General features: G+C 41.1%; 1 protein-coding gene across 1 annotated transcript; it reads right to left on the bottom strand.

Moving 5' to 3' along the window:
* Window positions 1-5032: 5032 nt before the first annotated feature.
* On the bottom strand, window positions 5033-11622 carry RSL24D1 (ribosomal L24 domain containing 1). The gene is made up of 6 exons (XM_053988484.1): window positions 11489-11622; window positions 9579-9692; window positions 7928-8000; window positions 7157-7220; window positions 6602-6687; window positions 5033-5449 (listed from the first exon to the last, which is right to left on the bottom strand). The coding sequence occupies exons 1-6, from the start codon at window positions 11567-11569 to the stop codon at window positions 5376-5378; spliced, it is 492 nt and encodes a 163-aa protein (XP_053844459.1). The 5' UTR covers window positions 11570-11622; the 3' UTR covers window positions 5033-5375.

Below are 11622 nucleotides of genomic sequence, written 5' to 3'. Positions count from 1 at the left end.
TTTTATCAAGTAATAAGAAATCTTTCAAATTCTCCACTCAGGAATCACTTCAGTCAAGTTGATTACCAAAGTAATTCTCTTAATTTGCAAGTTTAGTGCAGAGCAGAGCCTACAGAAAACAGCTCAAATACCTGCAAACAAGATTTTTTTTTCAGTTATGCAGAGATGTCTGCCTTGATTCCCAGTGATAATTTGTGGGTGCACAATGTTGCTGCCTTATAAATAACACAACTATTTCCATTCAGGAGTCTGTTCCCCACACTGAAACAATGTCACTAATAACTCTCAGAGTTTGTAGGCAAGAGCTGATATCCCCCCTTATTCAGAATATACCTTCAATGCCATACATATGTGCAAGACAAAATGTTACCCAAGCACTTTTTAAAGGTGAAAAAACAGCTGTTTAAGAAGCAAGAGTGACTTCACCAAACTAAATATAATATGAAAAATCTAAGGATGGGAGGAAGAGGGAGGAGGATAACACACAAACAAACCCCAAAACAGCAAAGAATGTCTTCCAACGCCGCCCTGTTCCTTCCCAATCTCAAGTAATGCTGTTTGTTCAACATGAATAAAACAAAATAAATTTCTCTCCATATGGTCTCTTTAAAATGAGATCTAAAAATAGACAGACAGCCATCAAGAAGGCTTAAACAATTTTATCAGTGCTTGATTTATTTCAGCTTTCTGCTCTCTCTGGTCACAATTCATCGTAACCCATAAATAAGTTAGGCTGGTAAAGGAGATTGAATTTTTGAGGCCAGAACAGTAATTGAGGAATTGAACAGCCTGGAGGTTGAAATATCTCCTGGGATATAAGCCTTTGGACCTATTAGCAGCTGTCTATTGCTTTTCCAGCCATGGATACCTATGACCACGTCAACATATGGAACTGATTCTTTCTGTCACACACAGACAGATCTCGTACGTTTGCTGGGCTCCACCGTGCTGTTACTGTGAAGAAAGAATATCTCAGGAAAACCTCTGACAAAAAACATCTCAGAACTATGGGAAAGCCCAATTTCCTATGAAGAAAGTCTGCATCAGCTCAGCACGATTTGATTATACAGAAAGCTGTATTTCACACTTTTTCCACACTGTATTAGCACGTGTAAAGGAAAGACTGAAAGTGAAGCCTGAAAGAAGGAATTTGCATTTTTTTCTTAAAAGCCAAACAAGCAAAACCAAAACCCCACCATCACCCGCCATTCTTTCAGTCATTCCCTCAGGATCAAACTTCGAGCAGAAAACCTCCATAGACAACCAGATAAAGAAGCAAGGATTGCAATCCCAACCCCCGACCAAAGGCAAAAATAAGTATCTCCAGGCCTTCCGCTGCATGAAGACGTGGAACAGGCCAGGCCTGCGGTGTGCCCGAGCCTCCCGAGAGGCAGCGGGGCTGTTGTGGGGCAGCCGTGAGGGCTTTAGCTCAGCCGCAGCCTGCCCAAAGGCCGGGGCCGGCCCGGGGCTGCCCCATCGCGGCTCCTCCGCCGCGTGTGGGGCCACGGCCGAATCACAGCTCAAAGCGCGGAAACTGGCACCGCACAGCTCAAATGGCAGGAATCGGCACCGCACAGCTCAAATGGCAGGAATCGGCACCGCACAGCTCAAATGGCAGGAATCGGCACCGCACAGCTCAAAGTTCAGAGATTGGCACGGCACAGCTCAAAGAGCAGAAACTGGCACCGCACAGCTCAAATGGCAGGAATCGGCACCGCACAGTTCAAATGGCAGGAATCGGCACCGCACAGCTCAAAGCGCAGAAACTGGCACGGCACAGCTCAAAGAGCAGAAACTGGCACCGCACTCCTCCCTCAGGCGCTCGGCACCCCACACACTCGGAGTGGGCCCGGCTCCCCAGCAGCGACGGCTCCCCCACACCTGCCCAGCAGCCAGGCTGGGACTGGGACAGTCACACACCGAAAGCACACGGGGACTTGGTGAGGGACATAGAGGGCACTCAGGGCAGCCCTCAGGGCCTGCTCAGGGCCCTGGGCACAAGGAACTGAGGCTGGAAGTGAGGGAGCAGCCAAAACGTGTTAGCATGAGGCTGACCTCCCCCTCAAAGAAAAAGCAGCGTTTAACTCGAAATCACTAAGAGACGGATTAAAAATGGAAAAGAGGAAATATGAGAAAAAGATGGTTACTAAATTACTATTAAAATACAAATTTTACAAACTTTTGTAGTCTGAAAAAGGAAAGAAAACAGCTATACATCTGGCTTTGTTTTGTAAGAAAAGACGACAGCAACTGAAACTGAAAAGCATTTGTTAAAAATTGGTTTTGACTATCACATTTGTTCTGATCGAGCCTATCAGCTTGTTTTGAAGAAAGGCTTCCCTGACTGCAAAGTGCAAACACAAAACAGCAATCGTTTGTTAGGCCTGGTAAATGCCAAGAAGACAGGCAGTACAATGGAATTTAGCACTACCAGTTATTCATAAATAACTCTTCTGATTAAATATTCATACACCATCATAATCATTTCTCTTGTAAGTCTGTTCTCATTGGCACCCTGTGCTCTGCTCCTACTGGATCTCGGCACAGACAGGACTGGCGATTTGGGTGTATGACACCAAACCAGGATCTCTTCTGAATAACAATGTGCTGCTCATAAAATGCCCTCTCTCCAACATGCCCTGGGGCAACAGTGGCAGGTCCTGCCTCCCCAGGGACTGGGCACAGCTCAGCCCCACTCACAGGAGGCAGATGAGGGTTTCCCGTTTGCCTATCCCCAAACTCCTCTGGCAAGCCACTGTCTGATCTAGGGCTGTGCAAGTGGAAAGAGGAATGCATTTCCTTCCTCCTGTTAGGCAGGATTTATCCATGACCACCAGGATACTGCTCAGTTGGACATTTTCTCTATAAGTCTTGTAAGCAAAATGCAAAATCTAAAGACATTTTATCTTAAACAAAGAAAATAGATCTTCACCAAAGTGTCTTGAATAATAACAATTTCTATTAGAAATGTGGTTGGACAGCAAGCCTCCTAAAAGAAAACCACCATTCCTCTGCAGCTCAGCAGCTCCCCATGAAGGTCTCTGCATGCAGTGGGTTTTGCAGAGATGTGCACAATGATCACCAGCCCCATGTAGTTCAGCTGCAGCTCCTCCCCCCTCACCTTGTGCTCCAGTTGACAGACGAGAGAACGGGACACCACAGCAATTAAATTTAAAAAAATCACAAGGGCACCTTCTGACCAGGTGCTGCAAGCACGTTACTCATGACAAATTTTTTAAGCTCAACTACCTCCTACATACTACCAGGTAGTATGCCTTGTAGTATGTAGGAGGTACACAGCCAGCTGCAAGTCTCTGCTTCCCAGAGAAATGGCACTTTGGCAGAGGGATAACTCAGCACTAACTTCCACAGCCCTTGCTTGCAATTGTACCAGTACTGAGGCACACAGGCTGAGCAACTCATACAGCTGGCAGTGTTCAGGATTTATTTTGGAGAAAATGAAAACTGGGTACTTGCTGAACATCCTATCCTTAAAATTTAGTAAATAAAAAAAGTTGTATATAATACTATTTTTAGATGAAGTATCCCACCTCAAGGATTAAGGACATCAAATACTACAATAAAAAAGGTCATTTGTTACACTACGACACGAAATAATTCACACAGACGCTAGATGCAAAAGGGGAAAGAAAAGAACTTAAAAGAGAGATTTTCTTTTCTGACTCCATTATATATAGACTATCAAAAGTGAGAGTGGAGGATGAAATTGTCACCTCTCCAACCACACTGGTCAAACCAACAGTCTATCAATTCCCTCTCCACTCACAAAGAATACAAAACAATCATTATTTACATGAACAGTGTGAGAAAATTCAGTAGAAATATGTAAACATCAGAAGGCATAAGAAACTTTTAGAACTTTAAAACTCCCAAAAGAACAGAGCGACAGTCATTCAAAAAACATCACATTTCTTGAGCTGAGAAGTTAATTAGTACATTTAAGTGAGGCTATAAATTAACATGCTGTGAGTATGCCCCTCCACAAGCCCAAGCATCTTGGTGTACATATAGCACATAATACACTGTATTTATACTGTACCATCTTAGTGATTTCACCCCAGTGACACACTTTCTGGCCAGCTTACCATATGCTTTTCAGATGGTATTTATATTACAGTTTGCAGAGGAAATACAGCAAATTTTAAATTATGGCAAAATTTTAATTTCATTAAAATAAGGAATTCTATTTTTATTACTAGAATTCTCACTAAAATGTCATTTTCTAAATATCTGAACATAACTCATAAATCAAGAGATAAAAAACTGAGTATAATGCCAGTCCATGTCACACACTCCCCAAGACCCTTACATAAGTTTAAATATGATTCTTCTCTGAACTACACAACACACATGTGGGTGGTAGGTGTGAGGTTTTCCAGTGATTGCTATAGTACATATCCAAGTTTGGAATAGAACTACAAATTATTATTTTTGAGGATAACTAGCATAACATGACAGCAAATACTAGAAATGGCTTGAAAGCTTTCTTTGATCACAATATTGCAGATAAACTGCTGGCAGTTTAAAACAGTGCTGACACACTGAATAAGCACCACCACAATATGCAAAATACTTGTGATTTACCAGCATCTTTTCCATCAAAATAATCCTGGGAGTCAGGTAAAAACAGTCTCAAGTGTAATTTATTGAGCATTTCCATCTGCCTGATTAGACATTAGATTTGAATTTTGGTGGGTGAGGATGATAGCAGGGCCAACTCCAGACTAGGTGATATCACCATTACTATTTTCCAGACCTAAGTCCTGCATCAATGTTGTATTTGCCAGGTGTCAACTGCAATGGAATCCTGGGGTGGCTGACTTAAAAAGGAGATAAAACAAACATTATATTCTTCAAATTGAAAAATTTTCCCCAGGACAAGAATGAAAATAAGTCTGGACCACACTGGACTGATGAAAATTAATACATCCTGCCTTACACTGTAATCATTAAAACAGATTTTTATCTGCTTTTACCACTATGGAAGAACAACAGACATAATAAGAAAAGCTCAGGGCCAGTATATTTTATTATTTAATATTTAATTATTTGCATGAACGTGGAAAAGTTATCCAGAAAGAGTGTAACTTTCCAAGGAGCACATGGTATCTCAAACAATAAAGCCTCATTCTCCATCCTGCTGACAAGGTTTTCTCAAATTGCAGAATTTTAAGTACTGCCCAAACTAGTATCCATCCTATTATTTTTCATTAAAATATAATTCAAATTGTAAATGACCACTATTCATTAAAATGTACTTTTCTTCAATTCTAAGCACATTTTTGAATGATGTCAGGTGAGGCAGTAAAGAACTGTTAACTGCTGAAGAGATCTAAATAGTAAATAAAAGCACTTTAAGAGTCTTCTTCCATAGGCACATCCTCTTGTAGCTTCTGCACCATTTTGTCCTCCAGCTGTTTTGGTGTACCTTCAAAAAGAAAAATCAAATTCAACATGTTTCTCTAAGCCCAAATAACTGATTTTCTCTGAACAATATACGCGTCTATTCCAGGTGAAACAGCCTAAATACATTGCTTGAAGAGTTGTTTATGAGCAAATCCATCAAGCTCAAAGGTATTTACTGCTAATCTCCATCTCTTAAACTTGTTTTAGCAGAAAAGCTGATGCTGGTTTTATGCAAAATCTAAAATGCAATCAAACCTGTGTTTTCATCTGCTATGACAAACTGATAGAGCTGTCAATACCTGGCAGAACCCTGCAAAGGACTACAAAACTTCATTACTTATTACAGATCAATGGCTTTCTCCCATTAGTTTTTAAATGAACATTTAAAGCCCTCCTGAATGCTGTGTTGGACAGCAAGAATGTTAACTCTCAATAACATGACCAAAAAAGAAAAAATAAAGAAAAAGAAAAATCCAAGACAAAGATTTGATTCTGCTCTCTGCCCAGTCAAAATTGAAAAAAAAAAAAAAAAAAAAAAAAAAAGTGGGGGAGGACAGATTAAACCAAAGTGTAAATATATCCTGACAAAAATCTAAGAAAAACCATAGAACAGACTTCTAATATCTAATAATGAAGAAAAAAAATCATAGGTATTTTTTATGAAACAAGAGCTAATGGAAATGTTTTTAACTTGTCTTCATTACTCTACTTAGTTAAGTGTATTTTTAAAAGTAAATAATTTATTTCAAATGTGACTTCACTGAAGGAACGGTATTTTCATATAAGTTCTACACAACTGACTGACAAATTCAAGCAGCAAAGTTGAACTGCTGTATTTTATATCATTCAGTGGTAGAGGCTGTTCAGTTCAATTAACCAGTTCAAAGGGAAGACTTAGACAAATGCATCAGATAATAAACATGCAGTTCATGCAGCACCAGGTATTGAGAGCAATTTAAAACACTCAAGGAAGAGAAAGGATGAATGCAGGACTAGATAAATAAAAAGGTATACTTGATTCAGAACTAAGACACTACTTACATTTAGTGGCAAGAACTATTCTCCATTTTCAACAGACAAATTAATTGTAAGACAAATGTACAGAATTATTGATCTGTAGAATGAGTCACTTATCCTAAAACTGTGTAGGCAAACCAGTAAATCAAGTTCTTACCTGCATGGGGAGCACGAAGAAGGTGGATATTCTGTTTGACTTCTTTGATGTCTTCTGCCTTCTGCAACTCTTTGCTCTTCTTTAATCTGGGAAAGGGGAAAATTAGATTTAATTACCTTCAAAGAGGAGATGTAGGCTTTCATTTTAATGCATGGTATCTCTCAGTAAAGGTATGTACAGGCTGTAAATAACCATGATTATAAGGAAATAAAGGAAAAAGGTATTTGAAAACCAATTCAAGAAAATACTGGATACAAAACCATAAGAAAATGCAGCACTGTACGAACTCCTATCAGAATTTTGTTAAAATTTAAGGCTCTGTATACAAACAAGTACTACATTACAGCTATTATCCTTGAGTGTCCGAAAGCTACATTTCCTTGGACAGCCAATAACACAGGGTAGAGCTCACCCAGTGGGCTCTATTTTACCCCATCCCTTGGATGACTGTGTATATACAAAGCAAATTACTCTTTAAAACTGCATCATCCCATTTCTGGAAAGGCTGTCTAACACACACATGCAAGGGGTTCCCACCACACAGGTAATTCTCACCTGTTCATAATAAATCTAGCTTGGCGTTTTTGCTTTATTTCCTCCACTCTCTTCATTGCATCCACTGAAATAAAGCAGAAGTTGTTTTAAATGTGCTTAATTCCCTGCAGCAGAAAATCCATGCTATTTTTGTAAAGCAGCTCTAAACAGTACTCCCATAATACCTAAATACCAGAGGCAACTCTTATACTATGTAGAGGAAATTCCTTCTCCAAACAGCAGGATAACAGAATGTTCTCTGTACCAACTCTGATAACTTGTATTTTAAAACTTATTTATGCTTCCACTTTTGTGCCTACACATAATTTCTATAGTTAACCATCACTGCAAAAAACTACTTGAAAAAAGATGCAAGTTACCACCTTCTCCTTTGTGGTGTTCATTCACATGAATAAAGGCAGTTCTCCTATTTTATGGCAATTGATTCTATGAAACAAATTGACGTGGCATGAGCACAAACACAGAAAAATTGCATCATGTAAAAGGCTTACATTGGGAGCCTCTTAAAAAGCTGGAAGACCACTAAGGGGTTTTGAAGACAATAATTCAAAATAAAGGACTTGTGGTCCTCATTTTCAAACCAGTTTCTGAAAAAAAACATCAAGTAAAACTCCACACCTGTTTACAACTCAACGCTAAGAATTTGGTCATGATTTCAATAATTTCAAACACAATCACTACAAGCTGTCAGTACTCTTAAGAAGTCTTCTGAAAACACATTCATGGTAAATAAAAAATTAATTTTTTGTTTTTTTTCCTGTAAGGACTCACCAGTCTTGTTCCACAACTCTCTCTGGTATTTCACTGGTTCATTCCTACGTTTTTCAAATTCAAATGAATTATCCTGTATCAAGAAAAAGTAAATATAGACTATATGCAGAAGCTTATTTAGATCAATACATTCTTACTGTAGCAGTCATTCACATAACTGAGTATTTTATTGGATTCTTTTCCCCCCTTTCAGAAGCTCAGTTCTTAGACCTGAACAATCATTAGAGAGAAATATGAGAAGGAAATCGAGTCAAGTGTTTGACCTCAAAGTGTCAGGAGCCACAGTGGTTTGTCTGAAGAGAACTATTTACCACAACATCACCCTCAGCTATTTTCTATTTAGCAGGACAAAAGGAACAGAGAAAACCCATGTGGAATAGGAAATACAGAGCAGATGAGACAGGTGGAAGGCGAAATTGAAAACCTGTAGATTTGAAAGCATTTATTGCAGGATAAATAAGCTCTACTCAACAGCTTGTAATTTTGAAATGGTTTTTAAAAAATACTCCAAAAACCATTTCATTTTAAGAATACGGAGTCTAATTTGAAAATGTGAAATATTTCAGTCAATACCTATGGCATTTGGGACAGCTGCCATCCCCCCAACCACATCCCCTCATTCCCATGAGCTGAAGATGAAAAAACAGTTTACTGATTTTTTTTTTTATTTTTTTTTTTTGCCAGGCACACTTAGCTTTATATCAGTTTTATCTGAGGACTTCTCCCAGCCCAAAGGTTGTTTTTCCTTGTGGTAAAGCTACGTTACACAGCACTAAGTTCATATATTGGCTTTATTCTTAAAATACATTAGGTATCTCAAAATTGGAACATATTTTCACCTATTTAGACATGTATAAAGTAATTTTAAATTCAGTTATTTTCAAAAACGTAATTCAACGTAGCCAAAAATAACTCAAAAGCAAGAAACTGAAATTACTGAAGATGCTAATTAACCATGGCTTTTCAGAGTCACATTAAAATACAAAACCACATTCTTTCCCTTGAAAGATCCACAAAAGGCAGGAAATCACTCTATCAAAATGCTAACTAAGTTTTTAATATTCTGTAAAAAAATAGGTAATTAAGTCACAATCATTCTTGAATAAGGACTGGCCCACTAAATATGAATGTTTAATACTTGTACCACTGAAGCAACTTTGGTTTGAAATCACATCTGAGGTCTCATGCTGTTTTTCAAGTGTTCCTATCTATGCAAAGACTTTTCCTACACATTGTAAGCTTTAAAGAGACTTCACAGGTAAATATTTTAGGGGTCTACATACAGAGACTTGCTCAGGTACCTGGTAACTCAGATTATTTGTGCAGAAACACAACTATCAATTGTACACATACAGAGTGTAGAGGATTTATTGGTGGGAAAAAACGCCTTGGACTTGGGAGCCACCACGTGTTCCCAGAACAGACACCTGATACACTGGCTTCCACCCCAAAGGTGGAAGATCCAGGTTTTAATCAAGTTCAATGAACAGCTCACTCTCAAGAAACTCTCACATTCTCTTCCACAATCCCTCTTCTCCCCAGCTCATTTCATTAAATGACAATGCTTTAAGGCACCTAGCCCAATCTGTGTGCCTCAGGAAGAGCCATTTTAGTGTGCTAATGTAAAGTGGGAACCAGTTCAGCTTCTTACCACTGTCAGTTCTTTGCCAGCTGCTTTACGGAATGCTTTAGTCCATCTCATCTTTCTGGGATTTCGCTTCTTTTTAAAGTTTCTGTGGCATTTTGATTTGCAGAATCTAAATATCTTGAAGAAGGGGATGATAAAGAAGAAAAATCTTAGTAAAATCATGTTATTTGTGGCCCACTGCACGTGTGATGCCAAACACTGAGGTTACTCTAACAATACTGCTCATTAGAAATTATATTCAGTTTCCAAATGACAGTATTTTTACAGAAAATACAGCTATTAACAAAAATAATTTCAAGCACTAATACTGTTTTCATTATAAAGTTATTTTCACAGCTGCCAGGGTTAAGCACAAGTATTTACAATTAAGCTGATTATACATAAAATACACCTGAGTTTTAAGAGTTATCATCTGCAAAAATAACTATAAAACCAAACCTGTAGTATGAATAAACAATTTTCTACAGCTGCCAACACTTTTTAGATACAGTACCATCCTCAGAACAACAAAAAATCCTCACACCTCTCATACTGAATCCAACAAACAAAAACGTCTATTTTCTGGGATGCAGCCTTAAGCCCCAAAGATTACACTGCAGGAGTCCTAAATGCATTAGTTAAGCCCTGGACTGAAATTACTGAAAGCTGTTAAAGCATATAACAAAACGTTTTAATTGGCCTTTTCCTTTTTGCCCTATTTTTCTACGTATTCTACAGAATACTAGACTCTTCACTTAAAAATGGTCAGAATTACACGTTATTCATGAGGTTCTGAAAACCCTATTTTTCTACAGCCATATCCTCCTTCCCGTCTAACAGTAAATTCTAACAGAAATTAATAGAAAATATGGAACTTTTAATTACAGCAATCACTTTCGAATAGCCATTTTTTTTTATTTTTACAGTCTTCTACCACGTTTTTGCACCTCAGCTCAGGCACACCTGTCGTGCTGTTTTGCCTTTTCACAGATTATCTGTTCACAAGTGATCTTTTTCGGAGCACGGCCCTCGTGGCCGTGGGGAGCGCACAGCCCGTGTCAGCGCGCACCCACCGCCGGCGCTGTGACTCATGCGAGCGGCACTGCCATCCCTTCTGACGTCCGGGCCCGGGGAGGAAGCGATCTGCGCGAGCTTCGCTGCACGCTGCGGGCTCCGGCGCCCCGCAGCAACGATACGGAGCGCGGCAGAGGCTGGGCAGCGACACACGGCACTGCGTGTACACAGCTGTCAGGCCGGTGCAGGGCCGCAGGGCCGCGGCCGCGCTGCTCTGACAGCCTCGGCCGCGGGGTCACAGCGGAGCCCGCAGTCACGGCTCCTCCCGCAGCGCCCGCCCGCGGACTCTGCAACCCGCACTGCCCGGAGCCGAACCTGCTGCCACCTGAAGCCAAAGTCTAAAATTAAAGGGTGAGGATTCTGTCTTGCTCTGCGAAGTGTATTATTTCTTACTAAAAACTGAAAACAAATAATTCAGCCCCCAGTCTTGCCGACGGCCACAGCACCTGCCAAATTACGGCATCGCTCCAGGTCCTAATATTTAAATATCAGTAAGACATGGATTTCGCGGAGTCACAGAATAGTCAGAGTTGGAACGGACCCATGGACAACGAGGATTACTGACTCCAGCTCTTAAACAAATGGCCCGTACAGGGATCGAACCATAACCTCGGTGTTCTCAGCAGCGTGCTCTGACCAGCTGCGCTCATCTCGGGCTCCCGCCCGCCCTCACACCCGGCGGTGCGTGCGTACCCCGGCAGGGCCCGGCCCGGGACAGGGGCTCCGGCTCCGAGCGCCCCGCGTGAGGCGCGGCCGGCGACACCGAGCCCCGCCGGGGCCCGCCGGCAGAGGCCGGGCCGGCGCAGGGAGCGGCCGCCAGCACTGCGGGGAGGGCGGTGCCGGTGCCGGTCGGGCGGTACCTTGCAGTCGTTGCGCACGAACATGACGCCGTGTCCCGGGTAGATGGGCCCCGAGCAGAAGTAGCACTTCTCGATGCGCATGGCGGCGGCGGCGCGGGCGGAAGCGCGGCCCAGCTGACCGGAGGCGGCGGCGC

Source organism: Vidua macroura, chromosome 12 (genome assembly GCF_024509145.1).
Source record: "Vidua macroura isolate BioBank_ID:100142 chromosome 12, ASM2450914v1, whole genome shotgun sequence".
NCBI lineage: Eukaryota > Metazoa > Chordata > Aves > Passeriformes > Viduidae > Vidua > Vidua macroura.
The sequence above is the reverse complement of the archived record's forward strand: the minus strand, read 5'-3'. Positions and strand labels throughout refer to the sequence as shown.